General features: G+C 35.7%; 1 protein-coding gene and 1 non-coding gene across 5 annotated transcripts in view; both read right to left on the bottom strand.

Annotated features, from left to right (window-relative positions):
• Positions 1-7,368: 7,368 nt before the first annotated feature.
• The window catches only part of LOC149080246 (DNA (cytosine-5)-methyltransferase 3A-like), a 187,917-nt gene continuing 167,972 nt past the window's right edge, over positions 7,369-27,313 (bottom strand). For all 4 annotated transcript variants that reach the window (XM_089239331.1, XM_089239332.1, XM_089239334.1 and 1 more), the window contains 3 exons: positions 20,011-20,089; positions 8,927-9,042; positions 7,369-7,721 (listed from right to left, as the gene is read on the bottom strand). In XM_089239331.1, the coding sequence (XP_089095457.1) occupies positions 7,577-7,721; positions 8,927-9,042; positions 20,011-20,089 (340 nt within the window). In that variant the 3' untranslated portion in view covers positions 7,369-7,576. The remainder of the gene's footprint in view (positions 7,722-8,926; positions 9,043-20,010; positions 20,090-27,313) is intronic.
• Positions 10,952-11,025, bottom strand: TRNAS-GGA (transfer RNA serine (anticodon GGA)). The gene has a single exon. It is a non-coding gene; the product is annotated as a tRNA-Ser (tRNA).

Here is a 27,313-nt window from a genome sequence, read left to right as displayed (position 1 = left end):
ATCATTTGGTTTTAACTTTGATGCTGGGACACCATTGCCCCCCCCCCCATACCTCCGCCCATGGACTTTTTATTCTTCGAATCAACGATTGGAATTTTCTTCCCAACTCAGAAATTACATTACGATGATTACGACTACAAGTAAAATTATTTGTCTCACATTTGTCATGTTGGAGACTTTTCTGAGATTTTAACATGAGTTGGTAGCTTTGCATCATTTTTGGCAATAATCAGCATTATCCCGCATTTTTCTTCAGCAAATATGGTAAGCCTACCAATAATGTTATAGCAACGGTTTTTGAGAAAAAAAAGTGCAACGCTATATATGGGTACATATAAAGCGAAAGAGTTACAGTGATCATATTTCCTCGAGAAAAATACGGGAAATTTGGTTCGCAAATACGGAAAAACAAGGGACATCGCCTAGTTGTTATCAAATAATCGAGAAATTACTACAAAATTGATAATTGTTGCACAAAACTGACCAAAATTTTCTATAATACCACAAATAGCTCTTTTCAATTACCAAGTTTGAAAAGATTTTCAGAATGATTTTCGCCGCTTCTGGTGATTTGAGAATTCTGAATATTTTGTTTCCCATTAATGGATTCAAATTCATTTTTTCCATCCCTCATTCAACTTTCCCTCCCCCTTCAAGTTCAGGAAAAAGACTGCTACCAGAATATTTACATACATTTGTTTTCTCCTTCTCTTTGTGCTCTGAATGTGTTTATTCTGCAAAATATATAATAAAAAAAGGATATCCATGTCTCTAAGAAATTAGTATTACTCTCACAACGCACACGATGTCGAATAGAACATATCAAATGAATTATGATTTCATTAACCAGAAGTAAATAATAAAATCAATATGTTTATGTGATTCACTCATACACAGCCGCCTGTCAAAAGTAAAGAGCAGCAGGCTTCTGACAAAAAAAATGTTAATAACTATAGTACTGTGAATGGCTCTAAATATTTCAAAATCTTTCAACTCCCTTTTGACAATGTTCAAATGTTGTCAATACGTGTAATGTTCAGAGAGAATACAAATACATCACTGGAAATAATTTTAAGAATAAGGTCCATAACTCATCAACTCATAGTTATGAAAAATACTTGTCTCTGCATTTTTGATGAAAATAAATTCAAGTAAACTCTGTTTAAAAAACGAGAAAAACCGGGACATTTTTGCAAAAAAGTCGGGACGGCCAGAAAAACAGAAAAAACCGGGACTGTTCCAGGAAATATGGGACGCATGGTCACCATAGGAAATAGTAGCTGGAAGAGGGGAAAAAAGAACAGAAATATCTTTGCAGGAAAAGCCATGGAGTTCCATGAGGAAAAGCAGAGCCGGCGTCAGGCATGAGGCGACGAGGCGGTCGCCTAGGCAATACCTTCTAGAGCAGGCATGATTACAGGGCGACATTTTTTATAACATTCATTATGACAGTGTTTACACTCTCGCAAATTTTCAAACATTGAAATAATTTTGAAGGGAGAGTGTAAAGGCCCGTTTATACACGCACCGTTTTATCGTACGTTCTGGGGTGGACCAAACTAAGACCAAACCGGTCTGAAAATCGTGTCATTTTTTCGGGGTTTCTACACGCAACGATTTTTCAACCGTTTTCTCTTGCGATCCAGCTTGTGACTGTTGATGGATGTCCATAATGGAAGACGCGCTCTTGCTATTCACTCTTTACCAATTATATCAGTTGCAGAAGAGCAGGAAGAAAAATAAAAGAAATCGCAGGTCAGAGACATAATTTACTATATTAAAGAATCGATGAAGTGGAGGGAACATAATATAATATCAAAATACAAAAAAAAAAACGAACTATTCACAAAAAACGAAAATTACCCAACAAAAAAACGTTGGTGCAGGGCCGTGGATGGAGATACGCCTGGGGGGATGCCCCCCCCCCCTAGCGTCAAAGTAGAAGTCGACAGATATAATGTATATGCGTATATATGAATTGACATCATCGTGCCCCCCCCCCTCAGACTTCCAAGTTTATCTCCGCCTATGCGCAGGGCAAGAAAAATGCGTACAACTGAGGTCGATAAAAGGCAAAAAGTGCCCTGAAATATGTCTTCTGATACGTGGATTTTATAGACTCCTTTAAATGGACGCAGACCATTTCAACTTTCGGGGGTCACCGAGAGATGTGCAAGAAGTTTGACCGCTTATCCTATTTGGTTATCTAGGTGGTCGTGGGTGGCCTCGGTCCCATCCTCCTCGAATTACCGAGAGACTACCGTATCTCTCTACTTGAGTTTAAATACCACTTTCAAAAGTTTCTCGATAAGCAAAATGGATTATGGCGTGCACAACATTTCGTGCTCTCTCTCTGCCCTCAGCCCGAAATTCCGTATCTACACAAAAAAGTTTTAAGTGCCAATACTGATCAAAAAAGGTTTTTGACCAGTTCAGCAATTGCAGATCACAAAGTTATAATTTAAAAAAAGTACCTTATTTATACAGCCAAACACAGTTAAAACGATATCGAAAATTCTGCGAAATTTTTTTGGTACAAACGATTCGTGCTTAGTAATGCCATAAATGCCTTTTTTTTTACTTATTTTTAAACTTTTCCGGTAAAAATGCCTGTTTTGAAATTACCGTGCCATAAATACCTATTTTAACAGTTTTAAGTTTATTAGTGAATTTCAGAGGCATAATCTGTAAAACTTGGATATTACGGGCATTGTTAACTTCAAAAAAATCGCTCTTTTTAAAATTTCACAAATCTCAGTATTACTTATCATCAGAAAGCCGCCCTCCCCAGCCCCATTTAGACGCAATTAAGTGATCTGAGAGATTGGTGTTGGCATGTATTAATTTTGCTTTGACCGGATGATATTAGCCGTGAATGATTTTGTTTCAGATGAACGCAGCCCGTGTTAGAAAAGCGGAGGAAAGTTGGAAATTTGTTTCTCCTCACAGGCTTCATATAATATGTCTCGCTCAGGCATTGGACTGCGTTGTATGTGTATAGTGGACCGATGATTGTCCGAAGAGGTCTTGAATTGACAACATGACTTATGGAAGGCGGATAAATTGACAAAAGTTCCCCCTCAGGGGTGTGTGACAGATGCGGTCATTCAGAGCCCCACGCTTGAAGTAGTCCTGTATACGTAGCAATATAAAAAAAAAATATTTTTTTTTTCTTTTTACAAAAATAGAACACGATAGCCATGTTTCAACTATAGAAATGATAATGATTATTCAAAATGATACGACAAATAAACGAGAATCATTCGCAACTCGAGATAGCCCCACAGATCATTATCCCTACCGATCCTGCGTCTGGTAATGGTGGCCCTGGAATTGGCCTAATCCTGACGGTCTAGTAACATTTTATTTTTGACTTGAAATCCATTTAACTTAAATAATAATGCAGTCATTATACATTGTAATTAAACAATAGACGGATTAAAGTGCAATCGATTTTTCAGTTTTTTCTTTTGGGCCCTTAATACCTTAGGTTTTAGTTATTTGTAGTTTTTTTTTTCCTAAAATTATGAATGTCTTTTTTTGTGTCTTTTTGCCTGCCTATTTCGACCATCTTTAGTGCCTAAACTTCCGAGCTCTAGTCATTACAAGCGAGGCTGACGTACTTGATATTTTTTTGATCAAAAATGTAATCAGATGCAATCAATTAATGTAAATAAAGTGTTCATTGACCATAATTGATCTAGAACAGTGCGGTGAATTGGGATCATAAATACGAGACATCACCAATTTTTGCTAAAAATATAACCAATTGTAGGTAGAATTATCGAAAATTGGGAAAAATGGAGAATTTTCTCAAAAAGACATGCCATAAAAACAAAAGAGTGACAAAAAATGAATCGTTATAACCGAAGGCGTTGAATTTCTTCGACGTTGTAAGCAACGTTCATGAAAATTCTTCTGTATGGGAGTCAGTCATTCCGCCAAGAATTGTTGTTTTAGCCAAATTGTCATTAAAACCGCGATCGTTATAAAAGTCTGACTGGGAAAAATAAATTCAGAAAATTAAAATAAAATACAGTGGATCCCGCTCATAACGTTTTTCAAAAAACCGCCATGAGGAAACGTTGTAAGCGGGAAAACGCTTTTAACGGGAAATCTCAATCAGAATTACCTAGACCCCCAAAATTAGTTGCATCAAGCGGGAAAACGTTGTAACCGGGATCGACTGTACACGAAAATTCACTCGATAAAAAAGGGTGCGAGGAGGGAAAAACTGATGACAAAACGCAAGGGCGTAGCGGGGGGGGGGGTGGACTTGGGGGTCTGGCCCCCCCCCCCCCCGAAATGTGAGAAAATGACCGAAAAAAGAGAAAAAAGATGGCCAAATCCATTGTTCTGTCACTTTGGTCCCCCCCCCCCCGAACGAAATTTCTGGCTACGCCCCTGACAAAACGGAAACGCGTTTAAACGCACCCTTTTATCCTTTTATCGTAAGATTTCACGGAAAACTATTGCTCGGCCATCAGATTTTTTGACGCGACCTTGAACCACTTGACCTTCGATTTCTTCCGTCTATCCGACACCACCTTATCAAAAGCCCGTTTACAATATACAATGTACAAATATACAATGAGGCTTTTTGAATAGACGTCATAATCATCATCACTTTAAGGGAGAAACACAGGATGATCCCCATAGAAATCAATGTCAAAATTGCCGATTTTACCGCAGAAATTCAGAAATTTAGTGGGGTTTTCCGCCACATCAATAATTTTAAAAATTAAATTGAATTCTGGATTTTCGAAATATTGAGTTCGCTTAGAGATACGAAACTCAGAAAATTAAATATGCAGTAATTAGCCGGACCTACTTTTGAGTTGGATATTCATGCAATAACATTGATTTCAACTTTTTATTTATATCTTCTCAAGCACGAAAATGAAAATTAATGTCTCCTCTTTGTCTTGTAATATTCAACTGCATCTCTCTCTCAAACTATTAAGTTTAGGATGTTTTGAAATTAATTATGGGCCCATAAATTGCATTGAAGAAATTCCGCAGTTTTAATCATCGAGGAGAAATAAAGAATTATTATTTAAACTTGTGTTGGAGGATTCCAACACAAGTTTGGATTCCTTATTGTTCATCTTCCAACAAATGTCTCTTTTACAGCCAACACCATATTAGTATCTCTAGTGTGGTGCTGTTTCGGTTCCAGAATGTTTTGACTGCCCATTTCTATATAGTACCTATATCTGTTCCGTTGCTCCAGGATGTGGGTAACTATGGCTATAACTATAATAGTATAAGCATCAGGTTTTAATTGAGCGCCAATCCAGATGGCGCTGGCTGTAGTCATAAACAAAAACTCCAGCTTGACTTATGATCTTAGCCAATGAGCGTAACCCTATGTTAAAATCCTATGTATAGAATGGAATAACGTCTCTGGGAGCTGGACCAGAAGGGGGAATCGAATTCACCCCTTTTTGCTTCTACACGCAATGGGCGCTAAACTTCCGGCTTGCCACGGGTGCCTAACCCCAAAGCAGTATATGCCGAAATCTCGACGCATATCGCAGAACAATCAGTGCTACGGCAGAACAATTTGGAAGAATTTTAAGAAAAGTGTTGAACACTATTATGGGAATTTTTACCGCAATGATACGATCTGATCGTAGAAGCCTATTCAACTGAGGTCCCAGCATGGGCCCCCACAATGAGGTGGATCTGGAAGGGCTCTTGCCGAGGGCACGAGATGATTCATTTTGTTTTTCACACTACAAATTCATAATAAAGGGGCCGTGAACAGTAGCGGTCTTACGGTAGCGGTTAGGGAGGTGCAACCTATGCTTTGCACAGGGCGCCAAATCATAAGGGGGGCCGAAACGATTTCGAAAAGTTGGATACAAAACTGCTGCGAAAAATACACATGAAAAATAAGTGATGAGAAAAAAAATGTCGATAAGCAGTGCACATACAGTGTATACTGTATACCGATTTCCGTGAGGATGAGAATACCCACCAGCTTTTTTTCTTCTTTAATCCTGGACAGTTTGCTTTCTCTTTTGCTGTCCATTAGTGATGGAAAATAAAAAAACTTGAGAAAGTCATCTCTATCCATCACCCCATTTTTCTGCTAACAATAAAAAGAATGTTTTCCAACGTTGCATTGCGGGGAGTAAAAAAGAGAGGAACTTTTTTTCTTTTGAAGTGATGACCAGAGAAAGCTGAGCCGTCAAGCATTAATTGCAAAAAAAGTACAGTACTGACACTGGGAAACCATGTATTTTGGCTCCCAGATCCCTAGTCCGTCTTTCAGCTCACCAAACTTTCCTAATACCGTGTTTCCCGGAAAATAAGCCCTAACATGATGATTTTTCAGAATGCTCCTAATATAAGCCAAGTTTGAATAATTTTGACTGATGAAAAGTCAAATTTATGGTCAAAGGACCAGCAATGTTGGGCTATGAATGAGCAGTTATATAGTAGTTTCTTTTTATTTCAAACCAAAGTTCACAGAAGTGTGCTGAAAAATTATAACCTCATTCAGGGCCGTCATTTCAACTTTTTCCAGGGAGGGGGGGGGGGACAAAGAGCATGTACTCAATGTATTTCGGGCAACGCCGCCCGCCCCCCCCCCCAAATGACGAGCCTGATCTCATTCCCAAGGATGCTGGGAACATTTTTGTTGTTTGGAATTTCTTGTATAATTAATTTTCTCCCAATTTTTCAAGTTCATTGAAGTGCCACACTTAAAATAAATAGTATGGAATAGAACATTAAGAAATCTTCATTCAAAAATTATGAAATTCTTTTATTAATTACCCAATATTATACACAAAATTACACATTTGCAATAACTTTGAGAATTTTTAAAAAAAACCATGTCAAATGTATTTTTCAGAAACTTTATACCAGCATACTTTATCAGTTATATTTGCTTAACAGAAATATATATAAATGCGAATATGATAACAGATGAATTTCCTTATTCATAGAAACAATATGGAAGGAAAAAAAGCAGAAATAAGTATGTCTGCAAAAACAAAGGAATAACTTAAGTCTAAATTTTATCTTGTTTAAGTATGTAAAATATTTAAGAGGATGGTTTTTGTTATTTAGGAAAAAAAAGAGACTTGCAGCATGAAAAATTACCATTATTGGATCATGATCACACATTGATCATGATACAAGAATTTTGCCCCTGAACATTCATAAAGAGTTATGCATTCAATTTAATGCCATCAATATATATAATTTTGAAAATGATGAATGTTATGAAAAGTTAAACTGTAAAAATAAAACAATGAAAAATAAAACTATAAAAATAAAACAATGAAAAATAAAACTATAAAAATATAACAATGAAAAATAAAACTAAAACAATAACGATGAAAACTAGATGAAAATAAAAGATGTTTTATCATTTTACAAAACAAAAATGACAAATTTACAAAAGGATACTGACAAATTTATAAAAGGATAATGACAAATTTATAAAAGGATGATGACAAATTCAAAAAATGTAAAAAAAATGGCAAAATTAAAAAAAAAAAATTGACTTCATCAAAAATCAGCTCAACCAAAATAATATTGCAGCTATCTATGATTCATTTCATGTCTTCATCTTGTAAAAATACTGCAGTGGAGAGAGAATGTATTTAACAGCATCAATACACCAACTTTTTCCTATGAGCATGATGCGTTTTGTGTTGGAAAAGTTTCCAACATCAGTGTAATGCACAGGAAAGCCAAAGACACTATTGAACATAGAAATTAAACTAATTTTAATGAAGTAGATCTTGATATGCATTGTAATATTGTTATATATATTTACCTTCATCATACTTGAACCAAAACGGACTATTAGAATTTTTTTTCATACATTTGTGTTTATTGTATGTCAATGTCTTTTAAAAAGAAAAAAAAAAATTTTGAATATACTTATTTTTTTAAATATTATTGACTGAGTTAGGTAAACAATTAATGATGGGTGGGTCTACTGTTTACTATAATCACAGCTACATCTGCCAGAAAAGTTATATCCCAATGTTTAGAATGTTTAGATTGGAATGACATGCTATCTCTTGCAAAAGAGCCAAGACTATTTCTAGCATAGATTTTAGACATTGCGGCTTAGCATGCATGTTCAAGTTCATCCTAAGATGCCCGAGTGGTGCAGTGGTGAGATGCTCATTTTCCACCATGAATGTTACCATCAGGGTCTGTAGGTTTGATCCGGGTAAAAACATAGACAAGTTCTTTACCTACTGAGCCTGGGAGGATCTAGGGGCGATTTTACAAAAGTCACTGTGACCATACGTCCTGCCTTTTCTGAGACAGTTCTGGTTTTCTCTGTTTTGAATGTTTGAAAAAAAAAATGTTCCGGTGTTTCTAGTTTTTCAGTCAAACTTTTCTTGAATTTGTTATTTAATCAAAAATGTTGATACAGGTAATTTTCAACATTGATTGATTGAATGCAACATTATCATATAGAAGTTTCAAAAATTTCATGAATTATAGCATTTTGCTTGGGGAGGGTGATCACCCCCCCCCCCATAGATCCACGCCTGGCCTGGGATGGTCATGATATAGCTGGCACCTTCATTTCCCACCCAACTCCATTGGTAAAAAATTACAGTATAGTGATATAACCAGAGTTGGTGTGCAGTAAAGTAGTTCATCCTACAGCTGCTCAATATGACTCAGATCCAGGCTGAACTTCCTAATCTGATTTCTGAGCACCCACTTCAAGAAATCAGCTGCATAGTGTACCAGAAGTATCAACTGGTGTTCGATGAATAGAAAGGTGTCTTCACCAAAGTGTAAGCAGAGCAGACTTGTTCATAATGTCAGAACGATGTTGTGGTCAAGTGTCATGGTTAAAGTGTGAAGTTCCAATAAAGCAAAATATAAAGGTATATGACTAGTTTTAATTTTCACTAAAAAAACTAATTGAACTCACGGTTCCACCTCTGTGATCCAAAGTTTATCTTTTTTGGTGTCCATGAGTACAGGTGAATCTGTTTCTTTTTGCTTCAAAGAGTTACTATTAGTAGTTACAGTTCGAATTTTGCTGACCTGTAATTTAAAAAGTAATTAATGAATATTCAAATATCCCAGAATAGGGACCCTGCTCTAGGATGTGAGGGCCATATGTGTGTTCAATATTTGCAAAAATAATTACAAATTTATGCTTGTAAACAAATTTCTGGGGGGGAATTGGGAAATCCTGCCCTGATACCCAGAAAACATCTCAATTCAGAAGGCTTGTTCGATGACGTTGGGGCTCATTGCTGAGAGACACTTTGCAGATAAATTATATTGAATGTACAGTATATTGTACTGTATTTTTATAGGGCTGTGTTTCCCAATCTGTTTGTTGCAGCACTTTCTGGGTGTTGCGAACAGGGCCGTAATTAAGAGTGTAGATTATTGTTGTTGAGTGGGGGGGGGGGCTGAAACAAATGTAGTTTTACATCACCTCCACATTGTAAAAATCGATGACTTTGAAAGATAGTTTTTGTTTCCCCTAAAATTTGCTGTCTTCTCAAAATTGCTGCCCAGGACCAAAAGTTTTTGTGGAAACATTGCAGCGTTTTACACACTGCACGTTATTTTTCTGCAATGACTGATGAAATACTGATATTCAAATGAAACTTAATTTCTTTGAAATTTATTCCCTGTTCACCGGGCCGATGGAGCCATTTGAGGCCCCTTCCAATAAATTTTGTGAGGGAACTAAGCCCCCACCCCAATAATTTCTGACAAAACAATGCAATGCACCTTCCAGATGGGTTGACATGGTCCCACATAGGGCTGACAGGGCTTCAGCCCTGGGGCCCGGAACAATTATAATTTTTTCATTTTTCATGCTATAAATTCATTATAGAAGGGCCTGTGGGAAATCTGGTTTGGGGGGCTTTGCACCAAGATGTGGGGGCCATGGCACCCTCTTTCTTGCATATGCGCTTGAGTCCCGTATATTCGAGATGACCAGCAACTTTCAGCCCCCTTCAATATTTTCTTCATGTGGGTGCCACTGCATGGCCCCCCCCCCCCACATTAGTAGGTCTGAAAGGGCTCCAGCCCAGGAGCCTGGGATGATTCTTGTCATTTTTTTTATTTTCCACGCTGTAAATTTACTATGTAGGGACCAATGAGAATCAGTCTGGCTAGAGGTCCGCCAAAGATCCCAGCCTTGGTGCCCTGCTACAGGATATGAGGGCCATGCCACAGCATATTGCGATTAAGCTCTTTATGGGGCAATACATCCAAATGAATTTTATTAATCAATTAAATTATTTTTGCGGTGAATAAATACTCAAAAGCACATTTTATTGGTGGTACTAACAATGCAGATTCAGAAAAGATGACAACAGCAACCGAAATTTCAGGGCATGTGATGATAATGTTGCCTCTTGATATAGCACAATAATCGTACTATATCGAGAGACTAATTGATTATTAATCATACAGTATTTTGGAAAAATGTTTCTGTCTGGGCTCCCAAACTCGATTAGTAAAATATGGCTCTTGGAGTACTTGTTTCAATCATTATTGGCCTATTTTTTAACCTTTCTTTTCCTCCTGCATCGTCTGGAAGTTTCTTTCCCCAAGGGTCACATTCAAACAAAAAGAAGAGATACTTCTGAGTTTTCTGAAAACGGGAACAAGAAAGGACCAAAGCACCTCCACTCCATATCATCTCCAGATGCCATCCAGAGATGCATTGAAGCCTTTGGGCAGCTACGATTGGCACCAAGGGAGAATGATAATTGAAGATTGAGTGTCGTTGTTGACTGTGAGAAAAATACTACAAATTGTTACAAAAAAAGAAAGCCAAGGACAAGTCGATTGCGATTTTAAAAAAGTATTGAAATAAAATTGAGATTTTTTTACTAAACTTTTTTTGGGGGGCAATTTTTTTATGAAGGTTTTAACAACTGGCTGTTGCGAAGATATACTTTGGAAAGAGAGAAAATTCAACTGCCCCTGCGGGGAATCGAACCCACGTCCTTTCACTTTCCGGGTGAACGCCCTAGACCACTAGACTACAGAGGCACCGAATCTCTCAATCTTTCCTTGGAGCTCATGTACACTGAAAGGGACCGTACATGGACGACTGGACCAGACTCAGGCCAAGCTCACAACTGCTGATGCTGCCACCGGCCGTCCATGTACGGTCCCTTTTAGTGTACACGAGCTCCAAGGAAAGATTGAGAGATTCTCTGCCTCTGTAGTCTAGAGCGTTCACCCGGAAAGTGAAAGGACGTGGGTTCGATTCCCCGGGCTAAGCCGGGTCTTCAAAAATGTTGTTCGGCTCGGGCCCATGGGTCGGATACAAGTTTATGTCTATGTTTAGGGTAGTGGTTAAAGTTCTGTTCATCATGGTGACATCTTGTCCATCTTCAGTGGACAATTGTTATATAGCAAATCAAATCGATTCTTCGGCTCTAACTGGAATTTATATTGATGTTCTTGAAACTTTGCCATATTGATGACAGTTTTTGTATTTTTGATAAGTTTCACTCTTTCCATTCTAGTGATAAGCATTATTCTACATCTCACCAGTCGATGATCGCTTCCTGAATTGAATTTGTTGAGAACACTGCAGTCTTGGATCACATGCTTCTTATTAGATAGGATGTAATCGATCTCACTTGTTGTTCCAGTTGGGCTTCTCCAGGTTCACTTTCTTTAAGCTTTCTTCTTAAAAAACAAATTCATGATGCATAATTGTTCACACTCTGCAAATTTGATGAGAGTTTCTTCTCTCGTTTCATACACCGGTGAAGCATGACTTGCAACTAAGCTTTCACCATTTCTTCTCTCTCCAATTCTAGCATTGAAGTCACCCATTACTATTTTGATATGGTTTCCTTTAATATTCATCTCATCTAATTCTTCATAAAAGTCTTCTACTTCATCCTCAGAATAGCTTGTTGTTGGTGCATAGATTTGTATAATCTGTATCCGATATCTGCTTGATATTTGCATAACCAACTTTACAACTCTATCAGATGTACTATCTAATTCAACAATGTGATTTTTCCACTTTTTATGAATGAGGAGAAATCCTAAAATCCTACTCCACTAGTTCTTCCATTACCTGTTCCTCTGTAGTAAAATGCATATCCACTGGCAAGTTTGATTTTCTCCTCTCCTTTTCTTCTTACTTCACAGATGCCTATGATGGTCCAAATGTATTCCTTTCAGTTCTTCTTTCAACTCCTGCAAATGAGTTTCTGAAGAAAGAGATCGTCCGTTATATGTGGCCAAGGCCATGATCTTATGGTCCAACCCAGAGATTTTTAGCACCCTCAGTCTTCATGTCTTGCTGGTTGCTGCTGTAAACAGGGACACTTAGACTGTCTACCCTCAGTCCCCAGCAGAGTTCATATTTCTTTTTAGAGGGTTTTTGGCCATAATTCTCCATGCTGGCCAATGCAAGTTAGAAGAAGGCCATCCATGTCCGTTCACCTCGTGTTACACACGGCTACTTACAGGCTGCACTATGAGAAGGTGCAGATTGAACTATAAGCCTCTACTCCTAGTCAATTCCTTCAAGTCCTCATAATGAAGCAATTGACGGGTCTTCTCCTATTGACCAAGTGAAGACTATTCAACAACCCATCTTTGTCTATACCAGGCCAAAAACAAATAAAGCCTTCATTTTGATTATACCAGGATGACTTACATGTAGTTCAAGAACTTTCTGCCTAAACTTTTGAGGAATGATGACCGTTTCCACATAAAATACATCCATGTTGCAATGAAAATTCAATCTCTTTTCCCTTCCAAGGTGCAGGCAGTTCAGTCCCTTTTAGCAAGCAGTCATACAGTTCAGAAAGAGATTTGTCATGTTGAGTAGGCCTAGAAATTTTTTGAGCAGTCAGAAGCACAGTTTCAATCTGCATTACATTGAAACTGTCAACTTCAGTATAACCGTTCTCTTAACTCTCTACAGGAAGTCACAAAAAAGCATCATCATTACCATGATCCTTTGTGTTTTGGTATTGAATCATGTAATTAAATACTTGTAAAAACATAGCATTAAGCAATAGTGTTGCTGAGAGTACAGGTAAACTTTTGTGTGGAAAGAATATTGACACTAAGGGCTGGTGGTTTGTTACTAGAAAGAAATGTCTCCAAACAAATAATGGTAGAACTTTTTACACCCCACATATCTATATGTATACTCCATGCTTCTTTGTCAATCTAAGAATATTTAATTTCAATCCTTGAAAGTGTGCGTGATGTAAACTTTATGGGTCTTTCCCGAACCATCAGGCATGTAATTACTGAGTACAGTGCCAATAGTAACCGATTAAGTATCAATCTGTAACACTAGGGGCAATTGAGGGTCATAATGAACTAAAATTCAATCAGGAACTATCTCTCGTTTCAAGAGCACATATGCAAGTTTGACATTCCATATAAATTTACTATCCTTAACATAGAAAATTATTCAAAAGTGCAATCATTGCCGATAAAGGCAATATGTATGACAGCATAAGAGATTGGGATCGCATGCAAATGCCAGAAAGATAAATTCATCAAATGGAGGCAAAAGGCACCAGATGGTGCCCGTATCATATGCAGGGCTCCACTAAAAAAATAAGAAAAAGTAGGAAGGGGGCAGGGTACCTCCCACAGACAAAATAATCATACCATAATAAAAAGTCACTAAAAAAAATTTTTTTTGAAACATTTTTAAACTACTTTTTTTTTCATAGCACTTATAAAATATTGATTTATATCATATCACATTACTTTTTTCATAGACACGTCAATCAAAATTGACATGCTAATTTCAAACGGAGAATTGTAACGGTTCTATTTGATTGGTGGAGGAAGGGGTTCAACTACACACACACATTGATGTTTCTCACATATTTCCGCGTATATGTAATATATGGCCCATATATAATATAGGGCGATTCTAAATTTGTGGGATAAATTTTAAGAGGTGATATAAGACACCTAAACTAGCACTTTAGGTCATAGAATGTGTGGTTGAATCGCAACAGCAAAGGCGGTAGCATAAAACTGCACTTCATCAAAAACATATTTTACAGACGGATTTGCTTTGACAATTTGAGGGTGCATATGCAAATTCGGATTTGTTTGGAGTTTGTTTTTTATTGGTGCAAGGACCATCAAGGTCCAAATAATGATCAGCAGTACAATGACTGGTGGTAGATTTTGCATTACTCAAGTTGCACCATGAGAAGGCCTATCACATCACAATACCCTGCATCCTGGTCACGAGCATTGGTGCAAGATCGATCTTTAGAGGGGCACATTGGGTTTGAGGTGCACAAGGAATTTCTCCCACAGAAATTTTGAGCTACTAACTTTAAAAAAATGAAGTTTAAATTAACAGAAATTGATAAAGATAACATACAGCATAAAGGTTATTTCTTTCAATGTTTTAATTTTTGTCTATAATATTTGGAAATATTTTTAATTTTTGAGCGCCTTGGGGAGGGCACGGGCCCCCTATGTTCTCTCCTGCGAATGCATCTGGTCACAAACGTATGAACTTGAGGATGTCACTTTGCTAGAAAATTTCACAGCAACATATACATAAAAATTTAGGAAAAAATTATCTTTATGCTAAGCAACATAACATATAAGCAACATAATGCAGAGAATCTGATTTGAAAACTAGGAACTGAGAAGAGCGATTCTTGAATTTTTAATACGTAAATTTTGTTTTTGGATTCGGAATAAATATTAATTTATTGATTTTCATGTTTTCTCATAAAAGTGTGCAAACGCACATTTGTAATACTTGATTGAATGAGATTTTTCTTCGAATTACTTTCAGTAAATTTTATGTAGAATTTCAATGCATTATATGATATATATGTGCTAAATAGCTCAATCAATCCTTTGGAGGGCAGACATTTTTCCAAAACACATGAAAAAAGATAAAAAGGTAAACAGGTACGCCCACTATGTCCCCCCCCCCCCCCAACGTCAGAATTGTAAATATGTTGATTTAATAAATTCACTCTCATCAGGACATTTTTATTTAGGAAATTCTCAAGCGACATCTTAACTCATCAATCTCACCCCCCCCCCACTTTCCCAAAGGGATCGGTATTCTTTGGGAACCACTGTATCAAGGTAATAGAAGTGAGGAGAGAGAACTCTTTTCAGAGATAAGTTGTATCTTAAGAGTGGCAAAATATTATTCGCCTCAGACGGTAAAGTTTCTAGGACCAGCCCAGCACCCGAGTATTTTTCGGGAATCTTGCCACCTTTCCCAGGATCTCGTAGCAAACTAGCCGATTATTGCTAGCTGAGCACAGTTATTTTAACCGAAAATGAATTTCGGATGTTCTTTATTTTAAGGCATACCAGGTACATTTTCAGACTATTGATACTGCTGTCATCTTTGAAAGAAACAGATATTAATGAACATATACACGTTACTCGTGAGTTATTGGTGTATCCTTTTATTTCTGTCACCTAGACAGGGTTTTTTTTAGGAAAGTACAGGGAAGAAAACGATGGATGACTGAAAGGATCAGAGAAAGATGGGTAAAACGGCTAAAAACTTACTCTACATACACTATGGATAAAAGAGCAGGGCCAAGAAGCATCTTGCATATGAGAAATTCTTCTGTAGATTTCCGATAATAAAGAGGTAGAAATATAGTTGAGGAAAGACAGTCAAGCCTCACTATCTTGAGCAAATTCATGTTGCTGTGTACGAACTCTCCCATGATCAAAAAATTAATGCTTTTAGCAAAAATACTGCTTGGGAATTGCTTAAAAACTGCAGAGTTTCAAGTTCCTTTGCAAAGAGCTTTGCTATTTTTCTGATTTTACTTTAAGTTCTTATGGAACGCACCTTGTACAATAATGGGAAAATAGTGATGATGGTGAGGGAGGGGCATGAGATGATGACGATTGTAAGATAGAATGTATCAATACAAATACAATGCCACAACAGGCAAAAATGCCCAACGAGGTGGCTGAAAAAAAGATGCCGATAACAAATATGGATGTCATATATTTCAAAAATACAGCAACCCAATTAAAAACTAAAATTATAAACAATATATACACATGATAAAATACTATACAATGCCCATAATGTATTTATGGTTGTCTTATTCTAAGTATGGATAGCTTCTCGATTTACCCAAACTTGTTTATCATAGTTCTTTTTAAACGTGTCAATTGTGTTACAATTAACTACCTGCGGGGGTAAGCTATTCTATTTATTAGAGAAAAATTCCCTGCGACACCATAACCTCGCATTGTCCCTTACCAATCGATACTGGTTACCTGGCATGAGATACTGTTTAAAATAAACATAGTTAGTAAAATGTTACAGAATATGTCACCTGTGAGAGATCTACAAAGTTCAATGAATCTCATCAAAAGTGTCCAAGGGTTTCTTGAAAACATGAGCTCTGATGATGGAGTCAATGGTGCTATTACGGACACAACAGTGCGTGCAGACAAAGAAGTGTGCCCAAGCATAGAAGCTGAGGTAATTTGAGCCTCCCGCCCAATAATTTTTGGAAAAACAATTCAATGCACTCTCCCTCTCCTGTGTATGCAATTTAGTCCCGCATATATGGGACTACCAGTGACCAGTAACTTTCACACCCCCCCCCCCACAATGTTTTATGTCTGTGCCTCTGCGTCAAAGGAACATAAAACAATTCTCTTATGAAAGTGAAGATGAACCTATTGGGGCTAGGAAAAGATCTTCCAAAGTAAGCTTTTTTAATGTTGTGCTTGACAAAACCATCACGTTACTGAAAGAAAGGTTCCAGTTTTTATGGAAAACCACAGCAAAGGCTTTGAATTTGTATATCAGATAGATAATCTGCGTGGAATACAGAGGATTTGAAGAAAGTATGTTTGAATCTTGAAATTGTGTTGAGTAATGAAGAGGAACATGGCACTGATGGACTTGATTCCTTTCAACAAACTCCAAATATTTGCAACTATGCTGACATCCGGTACCTCTCCCGCCAAATCTTATCTTTCATCACAAAAATGGCTATGAGGATTCATTTCCGAACGTTTTTGTAAGCTTTACAATACTGCTCACTCTTCCAATATCAGTGGCCAATGGTGAGCGTAGTTTTTCAAAGTTAAAATTAATAAAGACTTATTTAAGATCAACTATAAGTCAAGAACGATTGAATGGACTAGCCTTGATGACCATTAAAAATGACTCAAAGAAATGGATACGGATGCGATAATATGGGATATTGCCAAACTGAAGGCCAGAAAAATTTTTTCATAACATGAATGTTGGAGTAACAGAAACAAGGAGTTTTGACTTGTTTCAGTTGTAAATTATCAAAATAAAATTGATATACTTTACTTATTTGATACGCATTCACCTTATTAATTTCCATTAAATTCAGCGGATGATAGCCAGGAGACCTTCCTTGTTAGTGGTGTGTATTTAATAAAAATTTCTCACATAATTATTAAAATTAGAACTTTGTTCTACATTCATTGATATAGTTTTGCCATCGGCCATCAAAATTCTTGGGGAACCTATGGATATTGAAATTTTTTTTTCATTATTATGATTCTTTGAAGAATATTTGTCCATTAACAATTTTCTACACATTTATTATCATTGAGGTGAGGGCACCAAAATATTCACTTACATTTGAATCTAGATCCCCACCCCAGGGGTGCAAGTGCCCCTCATCCATTTTGGAGCAGCAAATTTCATTTTCGGAGCAGAAATTTTGAAAATGGAGCAGAACTAAACACGAACTATATCTGCGATATAAGGAGTAATTTTCCTGTGAAATGCCCATAGTTTTGCTAAAAATGGTTGAAACAAATAATTCTAAATAAATTTCCTTTACAAATTAAAATTCATTAAAAAATTTTCTGAATTATCTTATCTGTCACTAATAAAACATACATTAGTGAAATGATGAATAAAAATTATTAGACTCTTTTCAAATTAAGCAACATGCATACTGAAAACCCAGACAGCAAGAATTTCTGCAGCTTGAACACCAAAATCTTATTCATCCTGATATAGCAAAAAAAGTGTGTGCAGAATATAATAAGAGTTTCCGTGAAAAATTGGCTTCTCACAGGATTTAAAGGAATTATTAAATTTAAAAGCAAAATGCAGAAAACTAGAAAAATATAAATACCTTATTTACTTAAACAATTTCTCAACCTAAAATAGCATGTTAATAGATTACGAATCACGAGTCGCTTTGAGAAGTACAGTATCTCAATGACAATTTTTTTCCAATTTTTTATGCCCTTGAACATAAGATTTTGTATGTCTTATTCCATTAAAGCATTGGATGGACAGATTTTTCAATGTTCAAACAGACTTTCTTTATTTGTTAACAATGAACTCTCTTTCACTGTCTGCGTCACCATATGCTGAAGATAAAAAAGCCTTCACCAAAACTGGCAAAATTTTGAACTTTGGGCTGCTTTCAAAGTTACAAAGTTTGAATATGTCTGCCCAATATCTATCTCTCTATTCTCTGAACTGATTTCACTTCTTGTAATTATTTGCATTGTAGTTCCCATTCATCACACATAATCAATAGTTCTGTTGGTGATACAATATTAAGCAACATTCCACCAATACGTGAGGGAGTAATGTACCATCCCAGCAATGCACGAGAGGGAGTGCAAAAAACAAGAAATGGTGCAAACATTTCATTCTCTCCAACAACATGTTTCGGAAAGGTAGGACATTAATATAAAAAAGGTATCTCACAGAAGTTATGTAAAATGAGCACATGCTCCTAGTACAAACTCCTTCCTCTGACTATTGTTAAGAGCATGCCCCTCCTCCACCAATGAAGTGGCGGACCGTGCGGCCATATTGGGCGCCGCTCAAGGAGGGGTGCCCAATGGAGTTGAAAGGGTGGAAAAAGGTATGTCGACCAAAAAAACGTGGTCCAAACATGGTCCGTAGCGCCAAAAAAAAGGTTCTGCATGGGTAGAAAATTTTTTCCCTCAAGCCGGCCCTGTTCACCAAATCCGGTTTTTCGCGATGTGAAATTGTTACGATCGGCAACCGCCGACGGTAACCACACGACCTCATAGTGGCTAGATGACAAAACTATGAATATATTAGCTGGAGTTTTTACAGATCCTATTTTTTCCCAAAGATCTCCGAAAAATTTCGGTAATTTAAACGAGTAAACCAATCCTCTTTTCGATGTATACAGTCTTTGAACGCCGGTTGGCAGCAGCGAAATTACTGTTATTTTCAGTATATAACCTATAACCAGCAGGAGAAAAAACGGTCTCCGAAATCGGAAAATTTGGCATATTCATTCAAGGACTTTGATAGCCCGCCGGTTATACCAATAACAGTACAGGACTTAATACTTCAAGGTAGTATAACTACTTTCCAAGGTCACGAGATAACGTGATTGTGGTAGATGGTGGGAAGTGAAAAAAAATGAAGTTTCTCCCGCCCCCCACCCCCCCGCATCTTTTTCAGTGTCTCGGAAAGAACGCGTCCCGTGATCAAAATTTTCATATTTATTTTTCCTAAATTAAGGGTATTTGACGTACAACAGTGCATTAGCGGTACCTCCGCGAACCACAAACAAGAATTGGCGCAAATGCGCAGGGATTCGGCGCCATGGCGCACCATGTAGCAAGAGAACCGTTTCGGCGCAGTTTGGCGCAATTGGCGCAGCTCTTGCACCCCTGCCACCCTGTCTGGCATGGTAAGCTAGCTGAGGGTTGTTAGCTATATTTTACCTCAGAAATCATATTGACAAATCGCAGTACGAATGCTATATTCAAAATTATGCAATAATTGTCCTAAAGTTACTCCAGTTTACGGTATGTATACGATTTTAAATTTTCAAGTTTTTTTAAACATATTTCAATCTTTATTTTAAGAATGACACACTTGATTTCAAAATGTGTATCGTACATATAAATTATGTTTCGTTTTGCTTAAATACAATATTTTGAAACCAGTATGGATACATAGATTAACTTCAAAATTTTTAGGACTTTATTACAAACAGGCCAACTGTATTTACTTACCAAAGCAGTCCTTCCATGCTTCTTATTAAGATAATCATCCAGCAATATTCGCTTATTCTTATAGTGTGTAGGAAGTGGGCTGAAAGTATTATAAAACTGACTTATTTATATGCTGACTTATTAATATATATATTTTGTGTAGTGAAACCCCTTTGAATAGTCCTCTTCTTTCCCGTTAAAGAACTGAAACTTTTTAAAACTCAATAACAATACCCTCAGATGCAGTAATCCCTCTTTTATGGACAATTTTTTTTTGTCTTGCCAATGTCTGCAAAAGAGGGGTTTTGCTGTATATATATTTATTTTTATATACAAATAACTTGTATACAGATACCATTATCTGTCAAATATGTAGGCATAGGCTTGAAATATTATGTTTCAAATGTACATTACCCAATCTTAAATATACTTTTGCAAAATTCAGCAAAAACATCTTGAACATAGCTGATAAAACAAGTGAGGTCTCGATTAAAATGACAGTTAAATTTATCAGTGTTTTCACAATAGAACTCTTATAAAGAGTCTTAACTTTTTTGTGGTTTTATTAATTTCACTGATCAATATAATAACCAGCTTTAGAATTAAAAAATTGAAGTCGCTGGTCCCACGGACTACTGAATACGAGAGCCTACTGGTCTGCAGACATCATGACTGGGCTGATAAACAAAATCAGTTCTGAATAATAATTTATTTTCCTAAATATATTATCATTTAAAAAAGTGATATACCACTAAGGGGTGCAAAAATCTATACAAAACAATTAGAACTGCAGTTAAACCTTATTACTTAAACCACAACTGTTGATTTTGTGGCTTTATCAAAAAACAGGCATAGAGGTTTATAAAGAGGCATTCTTTTCAAATTAAATTTTCAGAAAACATTCTGCAAAAGATATTTTCTTCCAAGAAGATATATACTAAATGGTTTGTTAAGATTCAAACAGCTGCATTAATCCAGATATAATGAAAACAATATCTTCATAAATGCCCATGTATTTATTTTTATTTTTTAGCATATTCAGCAAAACACGAGACATTTTCAGGTGTCAGAGCTGCCAAGACAGACAAAAAAATAACTCTAGAATGTGCTGCCTATGCAACCTCAGGAATAAGGGGGAAAAGGAACCACCCACATTTTTGTCAGACAGAAAAGATAAAAAATTAGATGGATCTTAAAGGATTCAGAATCAGCTGATATTCACAACTCAAAATGATATTCTAGTACAATGCTTTTCATTGGTGTACACAAAAAGGGGTTTTGGGGTTCTAACCCCCCACCCCCCAAAGCCGAGATTATAGTGTAATTTCAGGAAAGAACGTAAATCCCCCGCCCAGAAGAAAAAATTATGACTTCCCCCCCCCTCCGCGAGAAAATTTTGCATATGCCCATGATGCTATTTTTCATACAAATGTTCAATAAAATTTCAATTTAATTTATGACAGCATAAGAGATTAGGATCGCATGCAAATGCCAGAAAGATAAATTCATCAAATGGATTGAGGCACCAAATATCATATGCACGTATCATATGCAGGGCTCCACTAAAAAAATTGGAAAAAGCAGGACAGGGGAGGGTACACAGACAAAATAATCATAGCATAATAAAAAATCACTAAAAAAAATTTTTTTTTTAACATTTTTAAATTACTTTTTTTTTCATAGCACTATTTCAGTATCCTATAAGATTTTGACTCGAGCCAAAGCAAAATGACAGAAGTGATGGTTACAAAAACAATTTTTGGCCAAAACAGTACTAGCAACCACAGATAATTCTTTTCTGCTTCTCCTCACAATATAAATTACATTCTTTTATTTTGGAGTCTTCCACAGTCCTGTGTCAACTCTTTTCGATAATCCACACAACAGACATAAATTTTTTAAGAATAACGCTCTTTAGAGACCACTTCTAAAAGCACAGTGCAAAATGTGTAAATTACAAGGCCCGATGTAAAAAAGTAAAAATAAACTGGATAGTTTTACTGTGTTGTCCTTCCTTTTTTTTTAAAAGGGATTTATTTACATTTTACTACTCAATGCTAGTGTAACCGTTTTCGACAAATGAAACATTTTTATTTTTAGCCCTTTGCTGAGTGTAATAAATATTGTTTATGCCTATTTTTGCATGCCCCAAAAATACAGAAAACAATTGAATGCTATTGGGTAGCATCATAATCACCAAACCTAAAATAGGTTTATGTATCCAACTGCTTTGTTATGCAAACTGTTGTTTCACCTATATATACAAAATGTGCACCATAATTTTGAATGATGGATGTTACTGTACAAGACAACGAAGTCATAAATACAAAATTATTTTTTTCCCATCCAGACAAAAGTTTTTAACATTACATGTTGAACCCTCACAAACTAGGCAAACGAAAAATTATTAAACCGAATGGTCCACATACAACTCCACACAAATAACCTTAAAACCATACAATTTCTGCTTTGGCAGAATCATTAATTGCAATATACAAAATTTGTTATTTTTTGCAATATATTCATGATTTCCTCCTCAATTAAAATCAATTTAACAAATTTTGTTGATAGGATTTGGTGGAAAAGTAAGACAAAAACCAAGAAAGTAAGACATTTTACCAAAAAGTAGGAAAAGTAGGATGAGTGGGAGCCCTGCATACATGTAGCATATCAAAATCAGTTTCACTCAAATTTTTTCATTTCAGCAGATGCGGTTTTCTAAATATTTTTCACAACAAATAAATGATTATCATTTGACATTTAAATGGCTGAGACAACATAAAATGACTGAGGTTTGGCAATTCTCCCATAGAAGATTCTTCCGTGATCAGTGTATCATGGGATGGGGGGATTTTCAGCTACTGGTCCCGTGAACCAGAACAATTTTTTTCTCAGTCTGATTGTTTAATCAGTGGTCTTGGACCAGCAGACCACCAATAATTTCAAACACTGATAACTGACACAGTAGAAACAGCTAAAAAATGCCACACCTGTAAAATGCCACATCTTTTTTCAAGAAGGGTTTTGTGCAAGTGATGGTGTTCCTCTCTCTCCCTTCCCACACACACAGGGAATAAAAAAAACCAAAGAAAAATCGTATATTTTTCTAATATTTATACTGTACACATATCCCTGTACTACCCTGAGAGAAGGGGGGAAAAAGGTATATTTCAAAGTCTCTTGTCTTATCAAAATGAGAAAAGCTGACTCATCAACTGGCTGATAGATAGGTTTGGGGAAAGACATGCTCAAAGTGGAGCACAACAGAATCTTTGGGCTCGTCATTGCCGAAATAAGAGTTTAAGAAGGCAAGATATCTTGGGATTAGCAAAATACTTTATTTATTCAATATTGGTTGGCCGAGGCCTATACAAAGGAATGCGGAGATGAAGTTAGACATAGACGATTGATGTCACAAAGAAAATCGGAAACTGTTGTACAATCAATAATGTTTGACGGGAGGTTGTTCCAGTTGGTTATTGTTCGAGGAAAGAAACTAAATTTGAAACAATCTGTGGATGCAAAGATGGGTTTCAATTTTTGTGAATGGTTAATTCTTTTTGAAAAGTATGAAGCTGGAGTTAGAAAATTCAAAGTGCCGATATGAAAATGGCCGTGGAGAATTTTAAAAAGGAAAGATAATCGAGAGAGATATCTACAGGTAAAAAGCGGTTGCATATTGAGTTGCCGCTTGAGTTCAGTGATGGAGGCAGAGGATGACCAAGTTAAGAATGAAGTGGGCGGATTTATTATAAAGCAAAATATCTCATAATTGCCACTAAAAATGAAATGAATAAAAATAACAGAAAAAATTATTTAACCTTAAATCATACTTTGCTGAATTTATATGGGACATTATGGTATAATGACAAACCCAAAAGTATGTATTCAAGTAATACATACAAAATTTATGTATGTGATTTATGACATTATGTGAGCGCACTTATTTTTCTTAGTTTCATTATTTTATCTATTTTAATTTTGCTGTACATATTGCCCCACAAGTACTTCAATAAACAATTCTGTTACTTTAAAAAATAGACGTCTCTCTAGAGATGTCCTTGTACTCTCTTACATATCCTTACATAAAATTCTCCAGTAAGGTGAACTGAGGTAAGTGGAAATTACAGGTATGTGGAACCACACAATTTGTAAAATTCAGTTAGCTTCTGGAAACTGTCTCTTGCAGAAAAAAAATTTTCTTTTAGACTTATTTTATTCTTCAATAAAAATTTAATTTGTATGATAACTGCTCATACAAGGTTACAAGAAGCTTTCATATGGAGAAGTTGGGTTGTGCCCTATACATTTCAACTATTTCTGAAGGTGTAAGTTGGCCCAATATAAATTTTTTGTGTCAATTCCTCTTTTTCTTATAATTTAATGTGTCATTTTAATACAATTTTTTTATCTCTTTAAGTAGAGTAGGAAATAAAAGGTTTACATTTTTTCCATATTTTCCCTGTGCCGAGACAAGTGGAAACTAATGCATTTACATCAACCCTATACCTATTTGCATTGGCTTTATCAACTGTGGTGCGAATGTGAAAAAAAAAAAAACTCCTGAGTCAGCACTAGCTGTCTTATAGACTTAAAGGATGAACACCTCGAAATACAGCAGCGGTTTCCACCCTTTTTTTGCCCTGCCCCACCAAAGAATCTTGTAAAATGCTGATGCTCCCTCCCCTTATAAAAGACATACGAGGAAATAGTGGGAGAAAAAATAAATGAGAACATGAAACCACACCAAAAGTTAGTTTTGGCGAAATATCAAATAGGGAAAAAAGTTAAAGCATAAATCATCTCAAAAAGTTGTTAAAAGCCTATAGACTTATATGTTCATTCCCCCTTTAGCAACAGGAACAATACAACCACCTTTTTGGTAGCCTGAATTTGTTTAAAAAAAGGGGAAGACCTCATGCTCTCGCAAGAACTGTTGTTCAAAAGCACTTGTGGGAGATTTTCTTGGAAAGGTGTCTGTTTACTGGCTGGGTATGCTTGTCCCCCTCAACAAACAGAACCTGCTTTGTCACACATCCATGTTCTCGGAAGTGACCAGGACAGCAGTCTGGTTTACTGCCCGATTCTTTATTGTTCCCTGAAGAATGTAGAAAGATTCTAAAAACAATATGAACTTTCTCACTAGACAAAACAGTACCAGAAGAAAAAGCAAGAGCTGTGATTGGTAGTCCCTCTGACATTTGGCAGCAATGGGGAAAAAAGTTTGCTAATAATGAAAATTAGAAACCAACCAGGGTCTTTTTCAGCCCTTTCTCATTTGGATAACATTTTGAGAGGAGTGTTCATGTGTATTTCAATGCAGTTTGCTTTGATTGATGACGTGATCAATCAAGTTTTATATAAATTGAGATTCATGTATCTATAAAGAATGCTATTAACAGATTTTCAAATATGAAAAAACAAAGGATAGAGTTTACAATTTTATTCAAGTCAATAAGAATTATATAATTCATTTGGTTAATTTTTTTTAAACTATTCACATAATTTTGTATAAAACAATTAGTTTTGTATAAAATAGAATTCATTTTGTGTAGTATTTATCCCTCTATTGATATAGATTCAATTTTTTACTGTAAATGCATGCAAACTAGTATCATAAGTCACCTGAGCTCCACTGAAGAACAAAAATTGTGTGCACTTTTAGTAATGTTTTTTTCTTATCAAAATGATGAAAAAGTAATTTGTGTTTAGATTTCTTTCGCATACTTGATAACTTGCTAAAAAAATTGAAATGTTAATTTTAAGAACTGATTTTTAAAAAAAATAATGATCAAGAAACACTCGTGTCAGAAATTCATTCATCTTCTATACATTCAGACTTTTCCAGAAATTTATTATTTAAGAAATCAAAGAAAAAGTTAAAAATCCTAAGTTTTTTTAACGACTTGGCAAGTATGCTTTTGATAATGTATACTCCCATGAATTTTCTAAAGAACAGGGAAGTTTTTTCCCATGGGTAATCAATTACCATTCTTCTTTACCAGGCTGATCACAATAAAAAAAAATTCAAAACATAAGCCCTACCCCAGGGGTTACAAACCTCTCTGAAAAAAAATTCTCCCCCCACCAGTCTCTGGAACCGTCCTGCAAGGGGAAGAATATGTGGCCCATGCAGCCTCCCCAAAATGAATGAAAATGAAAAAAATAGTAAAAAAAATTTAAATGAAAGAATTCTTTATATGCTGTCTTAATCTATTTCCGTAAATTTGAAAATTTTTTTGAAGGTTAAAAAGTCAAAATTTCTTTGCAAAGATTTTCTGTGCTCTTTGGAAGCCTCAAATTAGCCTGTGTACACCACCCCCCTCAGAACATCCACATGGAAGAAGCCCAAAAGACTATTCACCTGGTATTAAAAAAAATACAAGTTTTCAACCTTTAAGACAGTGTGGGACAAAAATAAAATTTCCATGAAGCCCCAAAATTGGCCAATAACTCATATTGTAGTATCTTGATTCTCCCAGTAGTTTTATTGGGTAAACTTAACACGGCTCTGGGCTTCAAGTCAAATAGGGAGCCCTACATTATTCAAGAATTTTAGTTATTCTCAGATAATTTTTTCCTTAAATATAAATTTTCATTGATTGCTTAAATTAATTCTTCATTAAATATGACAATTAATTTGTAAATTATTTTTTCATTGGATATGGATTTCTTTAATTCAGAAATTATTTTTTCATTAAATATGAATTATAATTCTGAAATTATTTCCTTATTATGTATTATAAATATCAAATATTAATTCCCATTAATTCTGAAATTGTTTTTTGATTACATAAGAATAATCATTAATTCCCCAATTATTTTCCCCATTGAATATGAATTTTTTCATAAATTCTGGAGCAATTATTTTTCATCAAATATGAATTTTCATAAATCATGATCGTCCCCTTAAAAATCCCATTTCCCACATTGGGAATCACAGAAATAGATGAGCAAAACTTCATGGACATAATGTCAAAAAAATATCAGAAGTAAAGGGGTTTGTAGGACAACTAACAGAAGCTGACACTCTTTAGGAAGCAAAATTTGGAAAAAAGGATCATTACCACATCTACCTTTCAAATGGCCCAACATTGAAAGTTGAAGTATCATTAGAGGTGCTGAAGCTCACCTCTCAAATTTGGTGGAGAAAATTCAAATTTATCTTCTCATTTGACTCGTATAATGTTGGTTAATATTAACAGGAGGGTATTATTATACTGGGAGTTTTCCACATACCAAAGTTATTAATTAACATTGCGAATTTTCTGTATACTAAGGTTGTTATAAATTTGTATACCAGAGTAATAAAATTTGAGCTTTT

The sequence above is a fragment of the Pholcus phalangioides genome, unplaced genomic scaffold (genome assembly GCF_987345545.1).
Source record: "Pholcus phalangioides strain wild (caught in Gottingen) unplaced genomic scaffold, Ppha-v1.0 ptg000011l_1, whole genome shotgun sequence".
Taxonomy (NCBI): domain Eukaryota; kingdom Metazoa; phylum Arthropoda; class Arachnida; order Araneae; family Pholcidae; genus Pholcus; species Pholcus phalangioides.
This window is presented reverse-complemented; position numbering and strand designations above follow the sequence as displayed.